General features: G+C 61.9%; 5 protein-coding genes across 7 annotated transcripts; 3 read left to right on the forward strand and 2 right to left on the reverse strand.

The window, feature by feature from the left end:
• Positions 1 to 228: 228 nt before the first annotated feature.
• On the reverse strand, positions 229 to 5,004 carry CUTC (cutC copper transporter; the record flags this gene model as incomplete). Of its 2 annotated transcripts, XM_084289776.1 has the most annotated exons (9): positions 229 to 654; positions 1,234 to 1,339; positions 1,738 to 1,765; positions 2,459 to 2,592; positions 3,015 to 3,050; positions 4,007 to 4,216; positions 4,456 to 4,515; positions 4,596 to 4,667; positions 4,944 to 5,004. In XM_084289776.1, the coding sequence occupies 9 exons, from the start codon at positions 5,002 to 5,004 to the stop codon at positions 543 to 545; spliced, it is 819 nt and encodes a 272-aa protein (XP_084145902.1). In that variant the 3' UTR covers positions 229 to 542. The 2 variants fall into 2 exon arrangements, with proteins under 2 accessions (XP_084145902.1, XP_084145903.1); XM_084289777.1 differs by lacking the exons at positions 4,456 to 4,515; positions 4,944 to 5,004 and having other exon boundaries at positions 4,596 to 4,778.
• On the forward strand, positions 4,905 to 9,603 carry COX15 (cytochrome c oxidase assembly homolog COX15). Of its 2 annotated transcripts, none has more exons than XM_084289775.1 (9): positions 4,905 to 5,016; positions 5,541 to 5,663; positions 5,913 to 6,099; positions 6,330 to 6,497; positions 6,968 to 7,049; positions 7,394 to 7,548; positions 8,492 to 8,605; positions 8,827 to 9,033; positions 9,560 to 9,603. In XM_084289775.1, exons 1-8 carry the CDS (start codon positions 5,003 to 5,005, stop codon positions 8,956 to 8,958), a joined length of 975 nt encoding a protein of 324 aa, XP_084145901.1. In that variant the 5' UTR covers positions 4,905 to 5,002; the 3' UTR covers positions 8,959 to 9,033; positions 9,560 to 9,603. The 2 variants fall into 2 exon arrangements, with proteins under 2 accessions (XP_084145901.1, XP_084145900.1); XM_084289774.1 differs by lacking the exon at positions 4,905 to 5,016 and adding an exon at positions 5,036 to 5,284 and having other exon boundaries at positions 9,560 to 9,602.
• ATP6V0E2 (ATPase H+ transporting V0 subunit e2) lies at positions 9,277 to 10,520 on the forward strand. Its single transcript, XM_084289778.1, has 4 exons — positions 9,277 to 9,462; positions 9,560 to 9,607; positions 9,708 to 9,837; positions 10,031 to 10,520. The coding sequence occupies exons 1-3, from the start codon at positions 9,359 to 9,361 to the stop codon at positions 9,799 to 9,801; spliced, it is 246 nt and encodes an 81-aa protein (XP_084145904.1). The 5' UTR covers positions 9,277 to 9,358; the 3' UTR covers positions 9,802 to 9,837; positions 10,031 to 10,520.
• Positions 10,521 to 11,190: 670 nt separating this feature from the next.
• ENTPD7 (ectonucleoside triphosphate diphosphohydrolase 7) lies at positions 11,191 to 15,435 on the reverse strand. Its single transcript, XM_084289982.1, has 12 exons — positions 15,380 to 15,435; positions 15,075 to 15,224; positions 14,782 to 14,987; positions 14,557 to 14,707; positions 14,159 to 14,262; positions 13,961 to 14,017; positions 13,657 to 13,805; positions 13,415 to 13,581; positions 12,770 to 13,094; positions 12,582 to 12,667; positions 12,318 to 12,479; positions 11,191 to 12,192 (listed from the first exon to the last, which is right to left on the reverse strand). Exons 1-12 carry the CDS (start codon positions 15,385 to 15,387, stop codon positions 11,973 to 11,975), a joined length of 1,785 nt encoding a protein of 594 aa, XP_084146108.1. The 5' UTR covers positions 15,388 to 15,435; the 3' UTR covers positions 11,191 to 11,972.
• Positions 15,436 to 15,905: 470 nt separating this feature from the next.
• SLC25A28 (solute carrier family 25 member 28) lies at positions 15,906 to 20,192 on the forward strand. Its single transcript, XM_084289698.1, has 4 exons — positions 15,906 to 16,229; positions 16,580 to 16,808; positions 17,625 to 17,681; positions 19,130 to 20,192. Exons 1-4 carry the CDS (start codon positions 15,921 to 15,923, stop codon positions 19,645 to 19,647), a joined length of 1,113 nt encoding a protein of 370 aa, XP_084145824.1. The 5' UTR covers positions 15,906 to 15,920; the 3' UTR covers positions 19,648 to 20,192.
• Positions 20,193 to 26,853: the final 6,661 nt, after the last annotated feature.

Here is a 26,853-nt window from a genome sequence, read left to right on the forward strand (position 1 = left end):
GTTTATTTGCTGTTACCTTGCCCCTGGTAAATGTTTGTATCTCCTGTGCAATTTGCCTCACATTACACAGATGAGCTCATGTGGACTACTCCATTCACAGTAACTATCTAAAACCGACACCAAAGCACAATGTACTGAACTATGTGAAATAGATCACACACTTCTATTTGTAAAATTAAATTAAAAAAAAAAAAAACAAAACACGGCAAGAGGGGAGCAGCTGCAGTGTTTATTTGACGATCACATGCAGTGCTACACAAGTCGTTCTCCTCTACGTGCTCAGCTCCCTTCTTCCCCTAGTATTGCTGAGCAGCTTGTTGCCACAACGTCCAGAAATGAGTCCTTTTATTTAAAATGGCCAACGCCAAGTTTCCAGCCAGGCCAGGGACTGGTCACTCAGGGGAAACCAAGGGAAGAGACGTCAGGCTTTGTCACCTAGTTTGCATCCTCTGCAGCCTGAGGACGGAAGCGGTACACATCTGTCCATGTGGCAGGGAAGACCCTGGAGTCTCATCGCTCTTGTCCCAGCACAGTTCCTTCCACTACAGGATGTTCTTTGCAATTGCGTTCAGGGTCCTCACTTTGGCCACATCTGCCACCTTTATGGAGTATTCAGGGGCAGAGAAGGATGCTCCCATGGCAACGTTTGGATTTCTGTAAGGAAAACGACTGGTTACTAGCTGCAGGTGATACAGGTGAGTGAGATACATTAAGGATACCATTTCCCCCAGTGTCAGCAGTTGCCGGAATACCTGCTAGTCCCACCCAGAACAAAGATGAGAGACAGTGACAGAACGAAGAATAATTCAAAGGACAGAAAAAACAGCACCTACAGAAACTCAGCGCACACCTGTGATCAAATGTAAACCATTCCCCACTGTGCACAAAGGTGTCTCCCACAGGCCACCCAAAAGCCACATACAGCAGTTTTACAGGTCAAAGGCAACTAGACCAGAACCTGCCTTCCCAAGCACGCGCACACTCACAAACCCTAGGGCAGCAGTAGCAGAGGGAATGCCCCAAGGATCTGGCTGTGCTTGGAGCTTGAGTCCAGATGATGAGCACCGCTGGATGCATACGCTGAAGAACAGAGCCAGGCATCACAATCCCAACCACGAGAGCACCCAGAAAGCTGTTTGAAATTTACACCTCTTCTACAAACTTATATTCACATGAATCCAGCTTTTCCCTTACACAGGATTGCGAGAAAATAGTCAAAATATAACCAGTTACCTGAACTTCATCCCTGAGTCCCGGGCTGAGCGAGCAGAGCAGTGGAACTCAGAAACAGTAGAGCCTTCCAGAATCCTCTGCAGGTTGCGCTCCGTGATGCCACCCCCTGGTGGGAAGAATCCCTGTTTATGTCACATCCAGCATGGAAAGAACCGCCACAAACCCTCCATCACCCCCGGGATCTACCCGCTAAGGGATCAGTGCCATCTGCACAGAGGGGGAAAGAGCCCTTGGGACAGTGGAGACCCTGGCGCTTGTGAAGAGATGGGAGAAGCCATGGCTCACGCTCTCCCACGGATCTAGAACTGTCCCCAGATCCTTCAGTGAGCAGCAGCTGCAGGCTCTGAGGCCTTTACTCACAGCAGGGCAGGAGCACCTCCCTGCTGGGGACCAGGCTCAGAAAGCCCCATGAGGCAGCACAACCCAGGGCAAGGGGCTAAGGAATAGGAGCCAGAGAAAACTGGACCTGTTACAGATAAGAAGAAAAAAAATAATAATAATTACCTGGCACAACCACAATTCTGCCCTTTGCCTGAAAGAAGAGAAACACATTAGTGATACTGCCACAGCACCATGTCCCCGAGTGCCATTATGTGGTGGCAATGAAAGCTTGTGTACCGTGCCCTCAGAAAGCTCACGAATGCCACCACAGGTTATGATTCACACTCTCACCCATCTTTTTTGTCCTATTCCCATTTTGACAAAGAAAAGCAGAAAAGCCTTACAGCTGAGGCAACTCGTCACCATTTCCCATTGCCTCTATCTCACCTGACTACCCCTCATAAACATATTGCATTTTCCTAACAGGAACTGAGACACCCCAGAAGAGCCCTCACGCTGCTGCCTGTGCGAGTTAACCACAGCAGCAGCTTCCCAGCCACGTTTCTAAGCATCAGAGCCCTAACGGGCAGCTCACACAGGCACTGCTGCCCCAAAGCTGGGATCAAATTGCAGCCAAAGCCCTGTCCTGAAACCGACTCTTACCTCCCTCCTTTTCATGAGCAAGAACAGCCCAATCAGCCCTTGCTGCAGGAGACTTCAGGGATCCAACCCGCAGGGACTTAGGAAAACAGACTGAAGCCAAACCAGAGGTGGGGGGAAAGAGCTCCTGGACAGCAGCTCCCTCACAGAAATCAGGGGTACCACACAGGAGCTGCCTCCAGGCAATGCCCAAGAAGAAGCCAGAGGAGCAGAGGTGACCCAGTGGAGCAGAGGGAACACTCACCTGCTCTGCAAGCTTCTTAATCAAAGACAATCCTTCCAGCGCTGAGCTGTCACAGCCGCTGGTCAGCACACGCTCGAACCCCAGAGAAATCAGGGTCTCCAGTGCCACCTGAGGGTCATGCACCATGTCGAAGGCTACGAGACCAACGGAACAGCTCAGGAATCACTCAGCTCATTGCTCAAACCCTGCTCCCACCCCCAGCTGAGGGAAAAGGAGATGGGAAGGGCCCTTCTCCCAGCTCTTCACCACTGCAAGGAGGCACAGCTCCCAGCTATGACATTGCCCTCGCAGCAGGGCTGCAGCGCTCAGCTCCTTGAACATTTCAACATTTCCTCCCCCCACAGGGCAGTGACACTGCCACCAAGCCTGGACCCCCTGGACTTTTTCCCTCCTGGGCAAAGGGCACAGCCACAGCGTACTCTTGCAAAGCACACACAGCTTTCCCCCACCTCCAAAGGAAGACCAACATCCATTAAGCCCAGCTACCTCCCAGCCCCACCTTCCGTCAGCAGAGCAGAGGCTGGTCCATGATAGGGCCCTGTGCCCGGTGACTCACCTCGATGAAATGTGACAGGCAGGGGACGACACGCAGCTGCAATAAGAAGGCACATGGTCAGTCTGGGCTGGTAGGGAGAGTCCCTTGTGCTAGAACCAGAAAAGTAAATAAGGTAAAAGAGGAAAAAGGCTTCTGGGGCCCTTTCTGGGGAGCTCAGAACACCCCCAGCACTTGCTGGGAGCAGCACAGCTGCAGCTGCTCCTCCTTGTCCAGGTTCTTTGGTTGGGAAAAAATCCTCTACTCTTGCCAGACAGGAGTTTCTCTGCAGGAATTAAGTATGGAAGTTGTCTCATGTACCAGAGAAAAGGGACAGGACCAGTGCTCTCTGAAAGCAAGAGATACGATTTGTCCCATTTCTTTCACTATCCCTAATTTCTATTCTAAATCAGTCTATAACAAACTTTGCCAGTGGTGCTCAGCATTAGCAGTTTACTAGGTAAAGGTTATCTACTTCCACAAAAAAAAAAACTAACCACCTCTTGCCCTGAAAACACTGGGCCCAGCAGAGCACCTCATTGCTTTAATGGATGCAAATGCTGGCAAGATCCCTCCCTCATGCTGTACTCCATCCACCACTTCCATCCTCACACAAAAATCCCAGTTCCGTGCCACCAGAGAAAGGCTCAGTGCTCTTTGGCTCAGAACGTAGCTAATGGAAAAGATGTGGAAGCAAATTCCTCTCTTGCTATACGCTGAGGGTCTGGCCTAACAGTTTGTCACAGGACTTTAGAATAAGAACAAAGGGCAAAGAAAAAGAGAGAGAGCAGCAGCAGCTCTTGATCTGCAGTTCCTCTTACCTATTTAATATGCTGCAGGTATGACAGTACGTGATACTGATAAAAAGTGGAGAGAGGGGCAAGGACACAAAGCCTGCAGACCAAGGCACTTACACAGTGCCTTCCACAGCACCACAAACAGCAACACAGAACTACGACACCTGCTCACGATGGCACCACACCAAGCTCGGTATTCGCAGATAGGGACGCTCTTACCCAGCAGCGCCGTGCAGAGCTCCGTGTCGATGCGCCCATCCTCAGTGAGAGCCCCAAACACCAGCCCGTCAGCCCCGTGCAGCTTGGCCAGGCGGATGTCAGCCTTCATCACCTCCACCTCCCGGTCCGAGTAGAGAAAATCCCCGCCGCGTGGCCGGATCATGACGAACACCGGGACCCGCACGCACTGCTTCACCACCTGCAAGAGGCCTGGTGGGGACAGAGAGAGGTGAAGAGGGGAAAGAGAGAGAAGGTGGGTTAGGGAGGGGGTGCTGGCCCAGCTGATGGGCCTGGGGAGGGCACGGGGGGGCGGGTACCGGGGGGAACGGGCACGGGGGGAGAGGGAACCGGGAAAACGGGGGAACCGGGGGGAAGGGGGAAACTGGGGAAGGGAGAAATCGGGAAAAGGGGGGCACCGGGGGGGTCCGCGTGCGGGCAGGGGGCCTCACCCATGCTCGGCGTGGTTCCTCCCTCGACGAGGCCCGCGCACAGCTCGATCCGGCCGGCACCTGCGGAGAGGCGGCGGCAGCGGCTCACAGCGGGCCCCGTCCTCCCCGCCACCCCCCCGGTTCTCTCCCCGGTGCCTCACCTCCGCGCTCCGCGTTGACGGCCGACTCCACCGAGTCCACGCACACCTCCATGAGGAACCCATCCTCCATGCCTGCGGGGCGGCAGCGGAGCCGTCAGCCCGGGCCGCGCCATGGCGGCGTCCTCCGTGCCGCTCGGGCTCCCGCCGCGCTTCCGCTTCCGCCTCCTCCGCTTCCGCTTCCGGCCTCGCCCCCTCGCGGCCCGGGCCCGCGCCGGAGGGCGCGGGCCCGGGCCGCGAGGGGGCGAGGCCGCAGCGCGCGCGCGGCGGAGGAAGCCCCGCCCCATCCCCCTTAAGCCCCGCCCACCTCCCCCGGCCCCGCCCCCGCCTCGCCCCGCGCCCTCCCCTCACCTGCGCTGGCGGCGCGCGGGGGTCGCTGCTGGCTCCGGGTCACGTGCCGCGGGATCGTCATGGTGACGCCCAGGTGACGGCCGGAAGCGCTCGCCGCGGCTTCCGGCGCCGGCACTTCCGGGGTCGCTCGCGATGCTGCGGGTGCTGCGCGGCGCCGGGGCCGGGGCGCGGCTGCTGGGCCCGGTACGGGGCGGGGGCGGGGCCCGGGCGCGGCTCCTCGGCCTCCAGCAGCAGCAGCAGCAGCAGCCGCCTCCCGCCCCGGTCCCGGCCGCCGTGGGCCGGTGGCTGCTCGCCTGTAGTGGGGCCGTGGCCGGGGCCGTGGTGCTGGGCGGCGTCACCAGGTGAGGGCGGCCCGGCCTGGGGGGGGCCCCGCTGAGCGGCACCGGGAGTGAGGTGGAAGCCTCGCACCTGCCTCCGGTGCTGGCTGTAAGGGGAGAGGGCCGGGGGTGGCAGCTGGGGATGACTTGCAGGCGTTTCTGGCCGTCCCCGGGCCTCCCCCAGCTCCCTGCCCTTTCCCCAGCTCTCTCAGTGCAGTCCGCTACAGCCAGCGGCTGTCGGTAACATAACACTCAGGGAGTGACCCGTGTCTGCTCACAGGCTGACAGAGTCCGGCCTTTCCATGGTCGACTGGCACCTGGTGAAGGAGATGAAACCCCCGAGGACGCAGCAGGAGTGGGAAGCGGAGTTCTGGAAGTACCAGCAGTTCCCCGAGTTCAAAATGTGAGCACTCAGACATGGGATGGGGCTGGGAGCATCGCTCCTGTGGCTGTGCAGCACTGGGAGCCCTCACGAGAACAGGAATGCCCTCTAATACCACCAGCAAGACGAGCAGAGCCCGTCTGGTGGTGGCCACACGCAGTCACCCTCCTTCACTGTCACCTCCTTTTCTGGAGGAAAGTGATCCCTCGTTATGGGAAGCCAGACAGTGGCACCACGTTAAGCAGTTCTTTGTTTTAACGCCCCTAACAGCCTGAATCATGACATGACACTGACAGAGTTCAAGTTCATTTGGTACATGGAGTACTCACACCGCATGTGGGGCCGCGTCGTGGGCTTGGCCTACATCCTGCCAGCTGCATACTTCTGGAGGAAGGGCTGGCTCAGCCGCCCCATGAAGGGCTGTGTCCTTGCACTCTGCGGGCTCGTGTGCTTCCAGGTGAGCGCTCTGCAGCCACGGGGAATAGATGTGCTATCTCCTGTGAACATTCCCTGACTGAGCATAGTCAAAACACTGGGGTTAATGAAAGATATTTGGGCGGAGGAGGGGGTCAGTGCTGGTAAGGTGGTTCAGGATGGAAGAAACAAGTTATTTGACCCCTAACGTTTCTCTGACTTTCTCTTTTATGGGATGGGGGAGCTGGCTCTCACCCTCTGTTGTTTTGCCAGGGGCTGCTGGGCTGGTACATGGTCAAGAGTGGACTGGAAGAAAAGCCAGATTCCTACGACATTCCTCGGGTCAGCCAGTACCGCCTCGCAGCGCATCTCGGCTCCGCGCTGGTTCTGTACTCTGCCAGTCTGTGGACGGGGCTCTCTTTGCTGCTGCTGCGACACCAGGTACGAGGGGGTGCGTCAGCAGCTGAAGGCACAGCGTAACGTTTGGAGGGTGGGGGATGTGAGGTAAAGGAAAGGGTGTGGGGAGTGATGGTTACTTCCATTTTATCCTGTTCCTGGAAGCTTGTAGGAAGGATATTTGCTGACAGTTATGGGATGTTTGGTTTGATTTGGACTGTTATACTCACACTCAACAGTGATTAGTCTCAGAGTTCCTGCAAGCTCAGGCAGGTGTCCGCCTGCCTGGATTAAATGATTTATGCTAACACTTCAGTTTCTGCATGAGGTTGGACTTGATTACTTGTGGTTTTGAGGAACCGCTGAAGTGTGGCTGTGCTGTGTGTTGCCCCCTGTATCCCTCCTGTAAAATACACACCAACCTGTCAGCCTGTATATGCAATGAAAGCTTTCCTCACTTGCTGCAAACAGCACTGGAAACGCTTTTCTTGAATTCTTTTCACTTTGTTTTACAGTTACCTGAGACCCGTCAGCTCGTGCGCCTGAGGCACTTTGCTCATGGCACCACAGCTCTCGTTTTTCTTACGGCTCTTTCAGGTAAGGCTGTTTCATATCCCTGTCCTGTCCATGGCTTGCTTCTCTCTGCCTTGTTTTCCTTCTGGCCTGCTGGGGACTGCAAAAAAAAACAAAAACCACTGTGTTCTCTGGGAAAACGTCATTCCTTTCAGGGCATTTATATTCAAGATCTTCACTTACTGGGAAGTTCTGAGCAGGCAGAGATGTGCCGCACCGCCTGTGTGCTGCTGTGTGATCTCTGGATATGTTTCCCAGAGAATTTCAGGATCAGGCTGTGTTCTTGCATCAGGCTGCCCTTAAGAGCTGTGCCCGGGGTGCCGTCTGTACCTCGTCCAGTAGCCTTGTTCTCTGCTCTGGAATTGCAGGTGCCTTTGTGGCAGGGCTGGACGCTGGCCTTGTGTACAATTCCTTCCCCAAAATGGGGGAACGATGGATCCCAGATGACCTTCTCGCCTTCTCCCCCACGCTGAGAAATATCTTTGAGAATCCTACCACTGTACAGTTCGATCACAGGATCTTGGTAAGTGCCATCTTCCTGCTGTGTCTGCTTCCTCCCGGTTGCTTCGTACAGCCAAGCTGTCCTCTTTGGGCTGTGGCTCTGTCAGTGTGAGTGATATCCAGGGCGTCCTGAGGTCCTGAGAGCTTTGTCACCGACTTGCTTCCGAAGAAAAGAGGGAGGTTAGCACTCGTTTGTTTTTTTCCAATGTGGTCTCCTTCCTTAAGGATGTCTTCCTGCCCAAGTTACAGGCGTCATTTCTTTGTGTCTCGTTTTCCATAACATCAGCTGCAGATCAGGGTAGCCCTCGCTGCGGAAATGTCTGTGGATGTTGTGTTGAAATAAAACTTGGAAATCTCACTACTGAGTGGTGTCTGCTTCCTCTAGCATTTCTCAAGTTCCTTTACACCAACAGTGCCTTGTGGGGAAAAAAGCTCAGAGCAATTTGGATATTAAGTAACGCTGCTGGCATTGCTGTGGGCTAAGCCATCACTAAGACTGAAAGGAAGGATTAAGTGATTTAGAAGAGGAATCTGGTGTGACATGTGATGAGATAATGCTGGGGAACTGTGGCTGAGTGGTGAAAATGAGATCAGTTTTCCAGCTGACAGCTTCCACCTTTAATTGTCAAGGTGACAGATGGAGAGAGGGCAAAAATATTGCCTAATGCATTGACAAAATGAGGAAATGCCATTGGGAAGTAAAGCGCTAATTCAGAGAAAAATTGAATTCTCCATAACTTGGGTTAAATTTCAGGGTTAACCTGGTGGGGGCATGGGAACTCCAGGATTTGGCCTTGGCTATGAACTGTCTGTGGCTATGAACTGTTCCTACAGCTTGATAATGATCACAGAATTGATGTTGCTTTACGGAAGGTGCAGCCAAAGGCATCTGCACCTTTTCCTTTGGACTTTTCTCAAAGGACAGTTGTTCCTCCTTCCCACTACAACCTCATTTCCCTCTTTAGGGAACTGCCACAGTCACAGCCATCACGGCGCTGTACCTCTTCTCGCGGAAGATCCCGCTCCCTCGCAGGACCAGGACAGCAGTGGCTTCCTTACTGGCTGTGGCTTGCATGCAGGTACTTCTTATTTTATTTCCTTTGCAAAAGGTGGTCAAGACAGACCTTTCCCAATCACGGAAGCGGTGCAAGATCTTCGCTTGCATGAAGAGCTGGGAGGTGGCACTGCTTACACAGGCTGATTTGGAGGGTGGGAGGTCTGGTTGTGGGCCTTCCTTTGTCAAAATTTTGTTCTTGGTGCCGTGTCAGCAACCACCCTCACGCTTGTTCCTTCCCGCCAGGTGGGCCTGGGCATCAGCACCCTGCTGCTCTACGTCCCCACGCCGCTGGCCGCCACGCACCAGTCGGGCTCCCTGGCGCTGCTCAGCGTGGCGCTGTGGCTCATGGCCGAGCTGCGGAGGCTGCCCAAGTGACCGCGGGGGCCGGGATGCACAACCTCCACCACCGCCACCACCGTGACCACCAGCACCGCGGCGGCGGGGCCGGAGGTCGGGCTGTGTGCCATAAAGGAGCTGCTGTCACCCAGCCGCTGGTGTCTGCCTGCTTGAGGGGCGGGAGGCGTGGGCTGCGTGGCCCCATTGAGGCCGGGGCCCCCCCCATTGAGGCCGGGCCCCCCCCATTGAGGCCGGGGCCCCCCCCATTGAGGCCGGGGCCCCCCCCATTGAGGCCGGGGCCCCCCCCCATTGAGGCCGCGGCGCAGTGGGAAAGGGGCGGGGCTTCCCCGCGCGTCTCGTCCAATGGGAGGCGGCAGGGCCGTGGCGCGCCGCGCGCTGATTGGGCGCCGGGCGGGGAGCGGAGCGGAGCGGGGAGGCCATGACTGCGCACAGCTTCGCGCTGCCGCTCGTCCTCTTCTCCGCCTTCTGGGGGCTCGTGGGCGTCGCCGCCCCCTGGTTCGTGCCCAAGGGGCCCAACCGCGGGTGAGTGCGGGGGTCCGGGGGGGGGACCGAGGGGGAACCGGGGGGTACCGGGAAGAACGGGGCCGGGCAGCGCGCCCTGAGCCCGCTGTCTCCGCAGGGTGATCATCACCATGCTGGTCACCACCGCCGTGTGCTGCTACCTCTTGTGAGTACCCGGCCTGCAGCCGGCCCTCCCGGCCTCCTTCCCTCCCCTCCTGCCTTCCCCTCCCCCAGCCCCGCGCCTCACGGCCCCCGTCTGTCCGCAGCTGGCTGATCGCCATCCTGGCGCAGGCCAACCCGCTGTTCGGGCCGCAGCTGAAGAACGAGACCGTCTGGTACGTGCGCTTCCTCTGGGAGTGAGCCCCGCGCCCCAACGGAGAGCCCCCCGTCGTCACCGTGAGTGGGCAGGGACGGCTGACGTGTCCCCAAAACCTGCGGGTGGGAGCTGCTTCGGTCTGTGGGGCTGCAGGGTGCTGAGCCCAGCGTGGGGGTGCTGCATCCGAGCTGGGCCTCAGCAAGCCAAGCACCCCCACCTGAGCTCTCTCTGGGCACAGCTCGGTGCTAACGTCTCCCTTTCTTCCTCCCCCAGCTCCCGCTGCTGCTCCAGGATCTCCCTTCCCGTCCCAGGCAGCCCCCAGAGGTGCTGGGCCAGAGGCTGGACCCACAGCCCCAGCGCATCCTGAGCTTTGCATCCCTGCTGGCTGCAGGCAGTGCCCCTGGCCAGGATGAGGAGCTCCTGCAGGCAGCAACCTCCCTGCCATCAGTCCCTGGCTGCAGCCACCCTGGTCCCTGCTGAGGGTAGGAGAAGGGAAGGCTGGTGCCACAGGAGGATGCGGGCTGGCAGGGGTGCGATGCGGAAGGTGCTGGGGTGTGGGGCCGGGGGTTCTGCCTGGCAGCCTGGGGCTGGAGGGGGGCCCTGTCATCTCCTGCCCCAGCAGCCAGGGTGCTGCAGTAGTGTCTAGGTACTGCCATCATTCCTACCCATGTCCATGTTCTGAGAACTTATGGAGTTGTCCCTTGCCCCTATTTATCAGATATAACTTATCTGTATTTATTTATTCGTCTGTGTTAAGTTTGTGTTGTGGAAATAAATCCTTCTTTTAGTAAGTGATGCTGGAAGCAGTCACTTGCTTGGAGGCAGAGGAAGTCTGGGCTTTGTTCTGATCGTCTCCCTTCCCCCGTCACCCCTAGCCCTGCTCTTGTGGTGAGAACAAGGCCGGGATCCTCAGCTGTTGAGGAAAAGGTGGCAGCATGTCTGCAGGGCAGATCTTATCCTTCATGCCACCTGCATGGTAGTCCTTTGGACCAGGGTCACAGATAAACCATGGCGTGTGCTGTGGAAAGAGGTGGGCAGCATTATTTGGGAGGATCACAGCTGCTCAGTGAGCTCAGCTGTGCAGAGCAGCTGTTGGCACCAAGGCACCTCCCTTGCCCCACACCAGCAGCAAGTCCCAGCCACGTGAACCAACGCCAGGCAGAGGGCTGCAGGTTCACGGGCATGCCTGCAGCCCCCTGGCTGGATCTCACTCTAGAGCACAAGACAACAGCTGGATGGCTCAAGGCTTTTTTTTATTGCTACAGGAATGGTCATAGATGAATTCAAGTAAAAGTAAAGAGCTTGTTTTGGTTGGTCCGGACTCCAGCCCCAGAGGAACAGGGCTTGTGCGGGTGCACAGAGGGATGCAGAAGGCAGCCCCAGCCCTGAGCTGCCCCCCTGCACCCCCAGCACAGCTGGAGCGAGGTGGCTGCCCCAGAGGCAGGCCCAGCCTGCGTTCACGGGGCAAGAACCACTGGTCCTTGCACTTAGTGCCCGATTAACTGTGGGATGCCCCATGCTTAGGAGGGAAGGAATGAAAGGAAGCACAGCCTGCTTTGGTGGGACCTTAGGAAACAGTCCCTGAGCCCTCAGTGCTGTGCCTGGGTACCGATTAAAACTGCAGGAGGATTGTTCTGGGGAGGGGAGGCTGCAACACACAGCACAGCACCAAGAGGGAAGGCTCGGAGCTGGGTCAGCCCCAGCAGAGCAGCTCGGGGGAACTTTTGGCTCAGGGGTTCCTGCAGTAACGTTTTGAGCCCTGATGCTTGTACCAGCCTGGGGAAAGGCCAGCCTAGGCCACGGGCTGCAGCACCTCCTCACCGAGCTGCTCTGCAAACTGGGGACTGAGTCAGGATAGCCTGGTCCTTCAGGCTGCAGCCCCGACTGGGCTGCCTCAGGGAAGTCCTGCTTCTCCCAGGGACCAGCAGGGGCTGCAGTTCGACCCTGCTGTGGCAGCAAAGGGCTTTTCTCTACCCCCTGCAGCAAGGTGAAGGCCAGAGGCCAAGGAATGCAAAGATTAGGACTGGGGCGAGGCTGAGAGGAGGGCTTCACTGTCCATTGGGCTGCCTCGTCCCCCAGTCCCTGGTTCTGAGGAGGAGATGACGGAGTGCAGAGCTGAGATGGTCCTCAAGGAAGCGTCCGAGCCCCGGGAGCCCAGGCTGGAGTTCAGTCCTGGTCTTGCAGGTGCAGCTGGCCAGCGGGTGCACCCCCGGGGTCACGGCCCGCCCGCCTGGCCCGGCGGCAGCAGCACCACCTTGTCCAGCCACAGCGCGTCGAGCTGCTGCCGCCGGTGGATGCGGCGCAGCCGCAGGAGGTAGAGGACTATGGCCAGCGCTACCACCAGGATGCAGGCGAAGAAGAGATAGTGGTTGTAGACAAAGGAGAGGCGCAGCCACGAGGCGTGCGCTTGCCGGATGTTCTCCTGCCGGAGATCCCTGCAGAGAGGAGAGTTGGAGTCAGGGGGAGCTGTGCTGGGTACGGAGTGCTGCTGAGAGCCCTTGTCCTGCTGCCACCCCTCCCCGCACAGCCCCGGAGCTACTTCTCCTCCTTCCTGCATTACCTGAGTGGCAGAAACCTTGTCTTGTAGAGGATGGCGCCCAGCGTCCACTGCACCTCCCGGTCGTACACCAGCTGGGCCGTGCGCAGGCTTGGGTAGTCCGGGGGGAAGTGGAAGCCCTGGTGAAGGACTTGGTACATCCAGGCTGACTTGAAGCACTGATACCTGCGGACAGCACACGGGAGCATCAGCCAGATGTGGCTGCAGGGCTGGACTCAAAGCAGAGCCCACCAGGCCCCCCCCAGAGGTACAGCCACAGCCCCTTACTTCACTCGGTGCTCGTCTGCGTGCGATGAGTAGAGGCCACCGCGGAAGCGCTGGGTCAGCACCTCCCACCTCTGGCTGCAGTACTCCTGGGGAAGGAGAAGTCAGGGTTCAGCCCCGAGGAACATCCCCCACTCCCTCCCAGCACCGTAACGGTGCCTCCCTGTCCCCTGGGTCAGGGCAGCGCTCACCTGGGCAGCAGCAGTGAAGGTGGGGGCGTTGTAGTAGCCCCCCAGGCGCAGCACGTCCTCGGTGCAGTAGAAGAACTCAGAGAAGCCATAAAACTCGCTGTTGCTGAAGTCAATGGGCGCTTTGTAGGCCCCCATTAGGGAGTCCTGGCTGCTGTTGGCCCCCCCCAGGAGGGGCTGCAGCAGCTTGGCACAGGCCTGCCAGTCCCCTCGCCCGCGCATGTGCAGCGTTCGGTCGCCCCTCGTCACCGTGTCCTCCAGCCCCACGGGCAGGCAGGGGTCCAGGAAGGGGGTCTCGGCGCTCAGCCCCGTCTGCTGGCCGTGCAGCCTGGGGAAGAAGCGAGAAATGAGAGGTGAGGAGAGAGCTGGAGGTGGGGACGCGACAGGCCGATGTGCTGAGGGAATCCCTGCTGGAGGAGGGGAAGGCAGCGGGTGGTGGCACTGATAAACCTGCCGGGCTCTGAGGGCAGTGCTCGGGTGCCACGTGAGGCCCAAGCCCGTGCTGCTGGCACCCCGCTGCTGCCAGCGTGGCCGTGGCAGCCGTTATCACCGCAGGCGGCTCCTGGGGCAAATCCAAGGGGGAGCGAGCACTGGGAAGGCCCCGGTGCCCGTTTCGCAACGGGGCGCCTCCAGGCGCGGCAGCAGTACCGGCTGTGGGCGTGGGTCTGGTTCAGCACCAGCTCCTCATAGCGCTGCCGTGCAAAATTGCCCCCGAAGCCCAGGAAGGTGTTGACGTAGACGCGGTACACGTGGCCGCTGTGCTGCACGTCGCAGCCCAGGTTGAACTCCGCCAGCAGGCTCTTTGCAGCCTCCTCCTGAGGAAGCAGAGGGCAGCGATCAGCCACAGCCCTGGGTTTGCTGCCGGTGCTGTCCCCCGGCCAGGTACGCACCTGCTGCGGGGAGGAGAAGGCTCCGGAGCTGGGCACCTCGTAGGCGATCTGCAGGGAGGCGCCCCCCATGTCCAGGATCCCGACCGTGCGCTTCCGCACCAGGGACTCCGCCTGGTCCCCCACCGCTACCGTGACCACTGCTGCCTCCTCTGCAACCCGCAGCCATGTGTCAGCGAGGGGCAGCGGGGCAGCTCCTGCCCTCTGCTGTCACCCTGCTGCCCCGCTGGCAGGGTTGGTGCCTCCTCCCCGTGCACGGCGGAGGTCAGCCACCATAGGGCCAGGTGCTGCCTGCTCCCCCACTCACCGTCCTCATGATCAAAGCGGCCCAGGACGAAGTTGATGCCGATCCAAGCGTAGACACCTGGGCGGGACAGAAGGGGTTTGCCCCCAGGCAGAACACAAATGCTCCCACCCACGGCGCGGCTGTGTCTGATGCCAGCTCTGCGTGCTCCTGGCTAGGGCACGAGGACGAGGCAGCGGAGGTGGCAGCAGTGGCTCCTACCTTCCTGTTTCCCCGAGATCACTTCTGCGTGTGATTTGGAGAAGAGGAAGTCGAACTCCAGGGGTATGTTTTGCACCAAGTCTTCCAGGATGGCGGCTTGCTGCCTGCCGGGGCACAAGAGGGGGTCAGGGGCCGGGCGAGCCCCCAAGAGCTGCTCCCCGCGGAAGCAGCAGGGAGAGGCGCAGTTCCTCTGCAGCGCGCCCCAGCACCCTCCGGAAGAAACAAACGAAAGAAGCTACAGCTGCTCGCTCCGGGCTCCAAACCAAAGCGTTTCCTCTCGAGGAGGCTGCAAGGCTCCCGTGCTGCCCAAACTTCCCTCCCCACGGGCTCCAACCCTCCTTGAGCCTTCACTGCTCGTTCCCGGTACCCTCCCCGTGGCCGTTCCCTGCCGCGCTCACCTCTGTGGCAGCAGCCGCATGCCGGCGGTGCACAGCACGTACAGCGGCGTCTCCTTGTGCTTCGGGGCCGGCACGTGGGCGGCAGCGAAGCGCAGCAGGGGCCGCAGGTAGGGCGTCGCTCGCTCCGGCTCCGCCGCTGCCACCGAGATCCCTGCGTGGGCATGGCAAGAGCCGTGAGCCCCAAGCCCCTGGAGCCAGCCCGGCGCCGCCCGGTGCCGCACGTACCGGGTTTGATCTTCTTGACCACGGGCCGGCTGCCGCGGTCCCGCATCTGGCGGATGTCCAGCAGGTCGTGCGGGTTGCCGTTGTGCGGCGGCCAGACGTAGACGAAGACCCGGGAGCCGCTGCTGCCGCAGTCCACCACCACGCCGTAGCTCAGCGCCGCGTCCTCCGTGTCGGTGGCCGCCAGCTCCTCCAGCCGCGACAGGTACCTGCGGGCACCGGGAACGGTGTCACCCCCCCCCCCACGGTGTCACCACCCCCGGTATCACCTCCCCGTACCCCCCCCGGGCACTCACCTCTCTCCCCGGCGTGGCGGCGCAGCCCAGCGGCGGGGCGCGGCGGCGGCCAGCAGCAGCAGCAGCCCCGCGGCCGCGGCCAGCCCCAGCGCCACCGGGCGCGGCCGGGACCACGGGCACGGGGAGCGGCACGGGCAGGGCACGGAGAGCCTGCGGGGAGAGCGCGGGATCAGGGTGGGCACCGGGGGGCACCGGAGGAGCCCCGGGGAAGGGCGCAGGGCGAGGGTCCCGGTCCCGGTCCCGGTCCCGGTCCCGGTCCCGGTCCCGGTCCCGGTCCCGGTCCCGGTCCCGGTCCCTGCTCTCACCGGGCCATGTGCCCCCGCCGCGCATCGCCCCCGGGGCCCCGCGGCCACGTCACCGAGCGCCCCCTCCCCCGGCAGCCAATGGGCGCCCGCGGAGCCCGGCCCCGCCCCCTGCCCCACCGCGGCCAATCGGTTCCTCCTCGCGTCCAGGCCACGCCCCCCCCGTCGCGCCCCCTCTCCCTCTCCCTCTTCCCCCGCGTGACGTCACCCGCGGACTTTCGTCCTATCGCGGCGCCGGCCCCGCGGGCCAATGGGCGCCGCCCAAATAAACCGCACGCGCCGCGGGCGCGGAGTGACGCGCGGCGCAGCCAATAGCGCGGCGCCGTCCCCGCGCGGAGCGGAACAGGCCGCCGGCCCCGCGGGCGGACCAAAGGTCGCGGCGCCCGCCGGCCAACGGGCTGCGAGCGGGGGCGGGGCGAAAAGTTGAGGCGGCCAATAGGGCGGCGGGGCCGGCGGGGCGGGCGGGCGCCCATTGGCCGGCCGGGCGGCGGGGCGGGGCGGGGCGCGGCGGGGCCGGGGCGGCGGCGGCGGCGGCGGCGGCGCCATGGAGCTGGGGGCGGGCGCGGGGGCGGGCGCCAGCCCCGGCGCGCGGGGCGGCGCGGAGTCGGGCCGCGTCCTGCTGCTGCTCATGGGCGGCGGCGGCGGCGGCGCGGGGCGGGCGCGGCGGGGCGGGGGGGGAGCGGAGGAGGTGGAGGCGGCGCCCGGTGGCCCCGAGCCGCGCTCGCCGCTCTCGCCGCCCGCCCCCGACTACGAGGCGCTGCCGCAGGGCGCCGCCGTGTCCACGCACATGCTGGCCGGAGCCGTGGCGGGCGTCATGGAGCACTGCGTGATGTACCCCGTGGACTGCGTCAAGGTGCCGGAGGGGGGGGAGGGCACCGGGAACCGGGCACCGGGCAGGGCCTGGGGGGGAGAGGGAGGGGAGGGGGGCGGGACCGGGGGGGGTGAACCGGGAGGGGGAGGGTCCGGGGGTGTGGGACCGGGGGGGTTGGGCCCGGGAGGTGGGACCCGGGGGTGCTCGGTACCGGGGGTGTCAGACCGGGGGTGATCGGTACTGGAGGGGTTGGACCCAGGGGTGACCAGGTTGGGGGTGATTGGTCCCGGGGGTGCCCTACCGGGGCTGCTCGGTCCCGGGGGTGCACCCCCTGCTGCCCCCGCCCCAGGCCGTAGGGGTGACGGGCGTCCCGCCCGGGGTTTGCCTTCCAGACGCGGATGCAGAGCCTGCGGCCGGAGCCCGCCGCCCGCTACCGGAACGTGCTGGAGGCCCTGTGGCGCATCGTGCGGACCGAGGGCGTCTGGAGGCCCATGCGGGGCATGAACATCACCGCCACCGGAGCCGGCCCGGCGCACGCCCTCTACTTCGCCTGCTACGAGAAGTTAAAAAAGACACTGAGCGACGTGATCCACGCGGGGGGCAATAGCCATGTGGCCAACGGTACTCGTCCCGACGGGGCCCCGCCGCCCTCCTCCGGGGCCCCGCCAGGCACACGGGGCGAGCGGGGGCTGGGGACGGCGGGGAGGGGAGCGGGCAGGGGGCTGCGGGGCGGCGGGGAGGGGGCAGGCAGCCCCGCGGGGGTGGCGGGGCCAGGGATGTGCTAAAGCCCTGTGCTCTCTGCAGCCGCGAGCTAGCGGCGCCGGGCGAAGCGCTGCTCGTGCCTCCGCCTGCTCCTGCGCCCGCCCGAGCTGCTCCCAGGTATCTGTGGCTCGACGCAGGTCAGTGGCCAGCCGCCGGCCCCCGAGGACGGATGCCCGCGGATGGGAGCCGCCGATGGATGAGCGGGGACCGGCCGCGGCCGCGTGGGTTGGTGGTGCAGGAGCCCGCCCAGCGGGGTCAGGGCTGGTGGTGCTGTGGTGCCCGGTGCTTTTGGGCAAGTCCCGTCCTCGGCGGGTGTGCAGCAAAATGCTGTCTGGTTCCTCCTCACGCGTGGTGCTGGGTACAGCCACCCTCGTCCTGTGGGACCCCTGCGAGTCGGTGGCCTGCGAGGGCTGGGATTGAGGGAGTCCCGGCCGGCCCACGAGACTTGACAGACTGTCGCGCTCCTCTTCTTCTCTCTGTCGAACTCTTTTTCGGGTGGGATTTGCTGAGGACCAGCCCGCCTTCCGGACAGGAGATGGAGGCTGCATTTGGATCTCGCCCTCCTCTGCGGGGGGACTTCCTCCTTTGCTTTGGCGGGGGACTCGGGGTCGTGGTGGAGCCCCGGGGTCTCTCGCCACCGTCCTCCCCTCACATGTGGCAGTTCTTGTTTTGCAGGTGCAGCCGGGTGTGTAGCAACGTTGCTCCACGACGCGGCGATGAACCCTGCAGAAGGTAACGATAAGCCTGCCCTGCCGGGGGTCTAGGAGTGGGATCTGCCCGGGCTGCCCCCATCCCTCTGTCCTTGTTGCTCGCCTGACCCCAGGGATCCTTTGGGGGTCAGCATAGGCTGCATTTAAGGAGCCCAGTGGCTGCCACTTACAAAGCTGGGAAGTGGAGGGAATTCATTCTGGGGAGCACAGCAAACCTCAGCTGAGGAGGAGCAGGGAGGGAGGCAAGGTTTTTTGCTGCTGCCAGCTAGCTGGAGCAGCAGAGAAAGCAAGAGAGACGTGATCCTTACTCTCAAAGTCATTCCAAGTGCATTGAAACAAGACAATGCTGTGGTTAAAGCTCCTTGGGAAGATGTGATATGGTTCTAGGTATGCGCTGAGGGACAAAAGGCACCTTAAAGAAGTCTGGAGTAAAGATAACTTAGGGAATGTCTGGAAGGCACTGACTTTGTTAAGCTTGGTTTGAAAACAGGAGAAAGATTTTTAATTAATTAACGTCTGTGAAGGTGGCGGGAGGAGCGGGGGAGGGATAATGAGTACAGACAGCGATGAACAGACTCCTTCCTCGTACAACTGGGAGGCTCGTGACAGCAGGCGAGTAAAGATCCGCGGTAGCAGCTGCGGTGGCAAGCACCACACACGGTGCTGAGCGGGGCCGTGCCCGCAGCCTGGCAGCCCTGGCCAGGAGCCCCGCAGCCAGCTCCAGCTGACCCAGGCTGTGTCGCTCCTGCAGAACCCCCTGCCGGCAGCAAGGCCTCCTCCTGCCTGCCACTGGGCTCTGCCCCTCGGGAGCAGGCAGCTGCTTCGGCTGGTCGGTTGTCATTCCTTGCCTGGAGCTACTCTTCTTACCCTGGCTGTAGCATTTGTAGGCGCACCGTTTTTAGCTCCTGCTGGACACGTTAAGTTAAGTTAGGGGAGGCCGGGCAGCTGGAGGCTGTGCTGGGCTCTGCTCCTTTGCAGGGGGGGATTTTGGTGTCCGGTTCTTGCCGCGGGGTGGCTGTGTCGGGCGTGCTACAGATTGGGGTGGCCGAGGAGAGACAGGATAACACAGACCTAGAAATCTGGGAAATAAGAGAGTAACTGCAGGGGGCTTCCTCTGCCTGCACAGTGGGTTGGTAGGGGCAGGTGGGGAGAGGTGGGTGGCGTGGAGTGGAGAGGGTGCACACGTCGGGTGGCAAACCTTACACCTGGCCATGGGGACGTGCCCTGGAGCGGGCTGCAGGGTGTGCAGGTGGTGCTGTGACGGCGCTGCCTTGTGCAGATGGAAATGGAAATCTGGCCTAGCCCTGCTGGGACGCTGCTGGCCAGAGCTGTGTGCCTTTAGCTCCTGAGCCAGCGTGACTGAAGTGCCGAGCGCCCGCAGGGAGCCTGCCTTCACCCTTACCCTTTCTCTCTCTTCCTCTCTGCGCCCGGGTCCCGGCTGCTGCTGCTGCTGCTGCCGCCTGTCCCAAGTGGTCAAGCAGCGGATGCAGATGTACAACTCGCCCTACCAGCGCGTGACGGACTGTGTGCGGGCTGTGTGGCGCAACGAAGGGGCTGGAGCTTTCTACCGCAGCTACACCACCCAGCTCACCATGAACATCCCCTTCCAAGCCATTCACTTCATGACCTACGAGTTCTTGCAGGAGCAGCTCAACCCCCACAGACAGTACAACCCAGGCTCCCACGTGGTCTCCGGGGCCTGCGCAGGGGCCGTCGCTGCTGCTGCCACCACGCCTTTGGACGTTTGCAAAACGCTGCTCAACACCCAGGAATCCCTGGCCTTGAGCTCCAACATCAGCGGACACATCACAGGCATGGCCAATGCCTTCAGGACGGTGTACCAGGTGGGCGGTGTGACTGCCTACTTCAGAGGGGTCCAGGCCAGAGTCATTTATCAGATGCCCTCGACGGCAATCGCCTGGTCCGTGTACGAGTTCTTCAAGTACATCCTCACCAAGCGCCAGGAAGAGCGTCGGGCTGGGAAGTGAGCCAGAGCTGAACCCGACTCCAGACCTGCTTCATCTCCCCTCCTGGTTTGTCTCCTGACCCTCTCCCTTTCGGTTTGGTTTGTGTTGAAGAGAGGGGGCGGCAAAGCCCTTCGGGGTTCAGCAACGCTATTTCTTGCCCGGGGCTGCTGCAGCTCTGCTCCAGCTGCGCGGCTGGCTCTCTCCCGGGCCCTCAGAGATGTCCTGCTGGGAGCTGCAGCCCAGGTCACATCCCCTGGCACTTCGGTGGAGCTGTGCTCCTCTCCTTCCCGTAACAAAAGCCTCCTCTACTGCAAAGCTCGCCCCTGCTTGGAGGGGAAGGTGAATGTCCTGCCTTGCCGCTGGTGGGGCTGCAGCTCAGCTCAGTCGCCGAGGAGGGGGCAGCGGCTCCGCCGGGGATGCTGGAGGCTTTGTCTGGCTTTTGGCTGAAGCAAAGTGTAAGCCTTGCCGTTGTCTTGTAGCACGCACACATGACGCTGACTGCCCTGGTGGTGGTGGTGGTGGGTGGGGAAGGATGGCACTTGAGGAGGGGAGTCGTAGGTTTGTTAATGTTCCTGCTCTTGACACCTCCAATAAAAACAGTTCTGCTCTATGGTCGCGTCCCCTTCTTGCTCTCGGGTGGCACCAGACCCTTCTGACTGCCCAGCGCTGGGCTCTTTTTTTGTGGCTCTCATCAGGGTGGGGGGTGGGACGCTGTCTGCCAGGGCCTTGGGAGCAGCAGCGGGCAGATTCACCCACATGCTTGGAGGTCCTTGTGTGAAGGGCAGGACATCTTTTTCAGCAGTTTGATGGAGAAAGGCGTTAAATGGTGGAAGAAAGTCCGTGAGGAACGCAGTGCTCTCAGCCCAGCCCCGTGCTAAGTCTCCGTACAGCCAAGTACCCGTTACTGCAGCCCTGCGCCACTGCTGCCACGAGGCTGGACAGGGCAGCTCAGAGCAGCTTCACCTCACAGCAGCGAGGCCGAGGGTCCTGCACTACCCAGCTGGGGATCATCCTGCCTCTCCCCTGCAGCCTCTCCCCTCCTGGGGCCGTGTGCCAGCCCCACTGGCCAGGCTGGGGTCAGAGCAGAGCCGGGCAGGGCAGCAGCCTGAATTGCAGTGAGCAATTCAGTGCTGGGTGACACTGGAGGGCCCTCAGAGGGTTTCTGCACTGTCCTCACATAGAGGATATAGGGGATTCGGGGCTCAGCACAGCTCCTGCCTCCTGATTTGGGGTAGACCAGTTTGTGCTTTGATGGGCGTTTTAAAACCCTGCAAACACAGTTGCACAATATTTTCTCAATAATATTAAATTACCTTTTTTGTTTTTTGTTTTGTTTTTAAACTGTTTTCTTAGCCATGTTGACACTGATTTCTGTCGGAGTCCCACCCAGCTCGGACCAACAAGGCGGAACCACGGGGCCACGTGCAGAGCACTGATGCCTTGCTTGCTTGTACTGCCTTACAGAGCCCACGGATCCCGTTGTGGGGTGCCGTGGGGACGCCTGGCCCCAGCGGGATGCTCCCTGCGTGCCTGCAGGAGGGGCATCCATCCCACGGACGGGCCATGCCTGGAATAACTCCCTGGAGGAAATGTGCTCACAGCCGTGGTATGTGCTGCCTGCCAGCGTCCCTGGGGGCTCGGGGCTGCCCCACAAGGGGTGCTGGGGGCTCTGCCCTCACCGCTCTGCGTGTCCCTGGGTGCTGACGGGATACGGGGTTGGCACCAGCCCTGCGTGGTTGCGTGCCTGCCTGCTGCTCCCCGCCTGGGCTGCAGGCTCCTGTGCCCTGTGGGCTCCTGTGCCCGGCTTGTTCTGCACAGGCAGGAGGATCAGGCGCTCCTTAAAGAAACAAAAGCCACCGGGAAGCCGGTGAGCCTCCGGTCTCCCCACCGTTTCAACAGCTGGGGCTTTAAGAAATAACCCGAGTATTGCAAGATTTGGCAGCCCTGCAGCTCCTCCACCCAAGAGGGAGGAATCCGAGCAGCAGAAAAGGCTGGGAGAGACCCAGGGAGGATTAGCGGGCAGCGCGGGGCTGGGCTCTGCCAGCAGCGAGGCAGCAGGAGACGGGCACGACCCAGCAGAGCCGCTTCGGGGCCGGAGCAGAGCCGCAGCTTCACCTCCAGCCCTCGCACCGGGGCCATTGCAGATGCCTCGGAGGGAAAGGCATAAACACAGGCAGGGGCCGGGCTGAGATTCGTGCTGTTAAACCCCCCGGCTGCTGGAAGAGGCTCTATAAATGTCAGTGGGCGAAGGCATGAGTGAAGGTGACTGCGGGATGAGGAGGGGCGTTTCCAGGAACAACTGCCCGCAGACAGGCTGGGGGAGGGAGCGGGACCCCCGGGAAGGGGGGTATAATAACTCAGCACGGCACAGGGGAGATATTGCCTTCCTCCCACTGGGCCACGGCCTGCCTGCTCTGCTGGGGCTTTGCCAGCTCACCCAGCAGCAGCAGGGCACTGCCAGTGCCCGCAGAGCAGCCCCGGGGTGGTGGCACTGCAGGGACCGCAGCGCTGCATGGGAGCATCCAGGGGCTTTCCAGACATCCCCTGTGGCCAAGCCATGGAAGAGTGGAAAAATCCCCTGTCCTGCCGCTGTCTCCTTCCATCCTCGGAGCTGAACCTCTGCCCTGGGCCAGCAGCCGGCCCGAGGAGCAGCTCCAGGACCATGCATGGGCCATGGAGGGCAGGAGGGAGTGTGCCTGCTGCTGGCGCTGCCTGCAGCACGTGGAGCTGGGTGCTCCTCGCCACGAGATGGCTTCAAACCAAGCCCAGTGTGGGTGCAGTGTCAGAAACCCTGAACTGAGCATCAGGGATGTGCAGAGGCTGTCTCTTAATTGTGTTGATGAGGCTTCCTTAGGTCCTCTGGTCAGCCCCCGGTCCTGCTGTGACTGTGTGCGTTTGGGTCCATCTCAGTTGGACAGAGGTCCCACTTTTGCCACCTCTCTTAGCAGGGTGTCTGGTTGATCCCCTGAGCCCCTCTAACTTGTGGGGTTTTTCCCACTACGGGTAGTGCCAGAAACACCTCCTGGGGAAGGCTGCTGCTCTTGGTTTCTCACTGGTGATGATGGTGCTGTGAGCCCCGGGTGCAGGCTCCTGCAGTGACCAGCCAGCCCCATACCAGCACCTCCAGCCCCTGCTCATGGTGGTGGCATCCCCACAAACACGTCCCCTGCCTGCAGTGAAGGGATTTTGCCTCCCCCTGGGGGGCTTGGCTGGGGGTTGGGTGCCCTTCCTGGGTCCGCTGACACCTCCTTGAAGCCCCGCTGCACGAGGCTGGGCCTGTGGCCTCCTCGGCATTTGGCTGTGCTTCATGCGAAATCCCTCCTACAGCCTCTTCTGAGTAACCAGGCTATTTTTGGCCTTCCAGCGAGGGAGCTGCGCTCAGCCCATCGCAGCTCCACAGACAACCCCGTTTCACCCCCCTGCAGGATCCCCAGCCACGTCCAGCCTCTTGCTGTCCTTTGTCCCCATGTCCCGTTGTCCCTCCAGCCTCATCCCGCTGCTGGTGCTGGGTGGGGGCGAGCCCGCAGCCCCCGAGCAGGGCAGAGCGGGGCAGTGCTGCCAGCCCTGCCCTAGGTGATGGATTTGGGGGCACGGCAGCCCCGCCATGGCACGAGCCCAGGCTATTTCGGGCAGCCCCCACTTGCCTTGCCAGGAGTAGCTGGAGCTGCAGCGAGACCCAGCCGCCCGCTGGGGTAACTCGAGATGCCTGAGTGCAGGCTGAGGGCAGGGCTGGGGGATGAGCTGCTTGGGCCAGGGGTCTCCTCTCCCGCAGGGCAAAATGGGGAGATCCCCTCAGCATGGCTGTCCTGTGCCTGGGGGGCTCCTGAGCAAATCCAGCCTTGGGTGCTGAGTCCAAGCCACCCCTTTGCCAGTTTGGCTCAGTGGCAGAGAGGAGGGGGATGTGGGCTCTGCCCTGCTGCACCACATCCCTGCCCGCACCCTGCAGTACCCCAAAACTTCCTGCCCTAACCTCTCTGCCATGGGGCAACCGGTGCCTGCCAGCCCTGCTCGGCAGGAGGGGGGTGTCTGGCGCCTGCGGGAAGCAGGGGGGTGCCCTCACAGCCTCCCCCAGCCCCAGCTGCGCTGCTTCTGGGATTCCTCAGGGCTCTGTCAGACCCCAATAAAGTTATACAAGTTCTCATGACCCCACGGCCCTGCGGCGGTGGTAAACTCAGGAGCTGGGGCTGCCTGGACACAGAGCAGACGTTGCCCCTGGTGGGCTCTGGGAGGCTGCCTGCTGACCCCTGCTGCTGCTGGAGCAGCTGGGGGACAACCCCTGCCCGTGCAGGTCCCAGGCTCTGCCGTACATCGTGGGGATGCAGGCAGGAGGGGAGCCCAGGCTTCGCCTAACAGCCTGAAAGGTAAAGCCAAGGCTGAAAACCTGCTTTGTGGGCACTTAAGAGACCATCCAGACAGCCACCCATGACATCCCATGGCTGGGCCTGCTCTCACTGTGTCTTTGTGTGATGGGAACGTTTGGGGGCTGCTCCAGACCCTTGTTTCCCCGGGGTGCTCATGGCACAGGTGCTGACGTTGCCTTTGGGCAAGGCACCAACCACGTTTAACACAGCAGTGTGCAAGGAGAAATGCAAACCCAAGCCGTCTTCTCTGCCCCCAGCACCTTTGGGTGCCCATCAGAGGCCAGCAGCCCGTTACCTGGAGCCCTGCCAGGGGCTATAAGGGACAGGAGCAGGGAGCTGGGCCAAAATCGGGCCGCGGCTCCAGCAGGGGCACAGCTCCCTCTGCAGCCCGGAGCTGTGAGAGGCTGCGCACAGCGCCCGTCCCCGCTGTCCTTCATGTCCTCGATGTCCTTCTCCGTGTCCTCGATGTCCTTGGGGCAGGACCCGCGGGGGCAGCGCGGTGCCTGGAGGCTGAGGGCAGAGCGGGGTCGGGGGGGAGGCTCTGGGGATGCTGCCAGCCTGGGGGGGGCCGGCACCGCTTTGGGGTGAAGGGCTAAAGCTCCCCGGCTCTTACAGAGCCAGCAAGCGGCCGAGCACAAGGACACGGCTGTGGCTAGGGGAGGTGCTGAGCCGTCCAGCACCAACCCAAACCCAGCCGCGGGGACACGAGGACACCGTGGTGCCTGCCTCCAGCCCGGCCCCGTGCGCTTGCCGATAGGTGGCGGTGGCGGATCTCGCTTGGGGACAGGCCGGTGACAGTGTCCCAGCTGGGAGAGGGGGCGCCCGGGGGTCCCGGCCGGCACCCGCAGCCCCGGCACCCCTGCAAAGTGCTCGAGGCTTTTTTATTGCGCAGCCCCCAGCCGGCCAGGGGTGCGGGTGGCCTCCGGATGGTGGCCTCTGGACAGCTCTGTGCTGGGGGGCGCACGGCGATGGGGCATCCCCGGGTGGGTTGCTTCAGCCCCCTGGAGCAGCTCTGCGCTCGCTCTGGTCAGTGCAGGGATCAGGCTGAAAAATGCAAGAGCCCCCGCTGCTAAGTCAGGCGTGGCCATCTCGCGGTGCGCTGGGCAGGCTCGAGGAGGGTTTGGGGCCATCGGTAACTCATCCACGAAAAACAGACAGGTCGCTGGCACTTGTGCTGGTAGGCAAGTGGTGTGAGATAGCCTTGCTGCACAGCACAGCCACTGATATTTTAATTTATTTACCTGATCCATGGCTGGCCACAGCTTTCTCAGCACTGGGGAGGGCTTGGGCAGCAACCCCTCGTTGTGTAGGCAGGGGGGAGCTCCCAGTGTACTCCCTCAGAGCACTGAGGGCTCCTGTGGGGTCCCCAGATCCCTTCACCAAGGCCACAGTGACTGCGCCTGGGTTAGAACGGGGTCTGCAGGCAGCCTGGGCCCCCACATGTCTCGCCCTGTGCCCAGGCGAGCTCCCTGCTGATGCCTGCAAGCACACCGTGAACTGGGAAGGATGAAGTGCACGAGGGAGGAGATGACCACAAGGCTTGGAAGGGAGAAGTGGAAAAAGATGTCGGGAAGTAGAGGAAACCGGAGCACATCTGCAGTGCTCCAGAGGGAGCTGTGCTGCTCCTGTGTGATCCTGAGCAGGACAGAGGCCGTAGGAAACCAGCTGTGACTGGGGTTTGAGCAGCCCCTTCCTGGCAGTCATCGGAGCCTAGTGGACAGAGGCAAGCTCATGGGCTCCTCCTTGGCTAGGAAGCCTGGATGAAAATCGGAATTTGAGCCCATGCAAGGAGTGGACCTGAGGTCTGGTGGTTAAATCCTGGCCTCCTCGCCCAACCCCTCCTTAGCCTTAAGCCAGCACGGTGTTTTGGGCAACCTCAGCCCTGCCCAGAATCAACCAGCGCTTTCAGTGAATCCCTGTTTGAGCGGGATGGAACAACACACGACCCCTACCCCTTGACCATGGTTTTCTGCCTCCTTGATGTTCCTCCAGCCCTGCCACCACCACCACAGGACCATGCAGGAGGGAGTCCCGCCGATGGTCTGCACCCCTCGCCTCGGGTGCATCCGGCAGCGCCCTGCTTCGGCGCGGGGCGCCATGGGACAAGGTGCGTCACGGGCGGGCGCTGCCTCCAGCGTGGCCACGCAGCGACTTCCCTCCATTGTGTCTCTCCTCCCTGGGCCGCTTGGCCAATCTGCGGTCTCCCACCATCTCCCTCCCACCGGCCTCCGCCGGCTGTTCCTCCTCTTTGGAGCGCTTCACTTCCGCCGCCCCGCTCCCAGCTCCCCAGCACCGCTGACCGCTCCATCCTCCCCATCAGCTCGGGGGGCTGGATCCCTCCCACCGAGCCCCTGCTCCCCTCCCACTCCCCCAGCCTGAGCTGGTGGGACAGCTGGGATCTATCCAGGAGCGGGGCTTGCTATGGTGGACATCCAGGAACTCCCTCCACCGTGCCTCAGCAGCCTGCAGCCAGGCTTCTTGGCATCCCTTAGGCCCTGGAAGAGCAGCAGCTGCGTGCTGGTCTGGCCCTGGGTGGGGATGGCAGGGCTGGGGAGCACACATGGGTGTCACCGGGCATAAGTGGGGTGCCCATGAGACTAAACTCATGCTTACAGCAATGCTTGGGGCTGTTGGTGCTTCGTCATGCCGGTACTGCCTGGGGTTGCCTCTTGCAGCAAGGCCATAGGGCGTGTGTGTGTGTGTGTGTGTGTGTGCCCCTGTGCTCTGCTCGAGTGGCCGCGCTCCAGAGAGTGGCTGTAGGTGCGTGCATCTCGACCAGAGCCTCTGGGTGCTGCTGGGGGTGCCGTGGGTTTCTGACCATCTATCACTTACTTGGAGGGGCTGTGCAAAGCAGGCAGCTCTTCTC

This window comes from Netta rufina, assembly GCF_964035555.1.
Source record: "Netta rufina genome assembly, chromosome: 7".
Taxonomy (NCBI): Eukaryota; Metazoa; Chordata; class Aves; order Anseriformes; family Anatidae; genus Netta; species Netta rufina.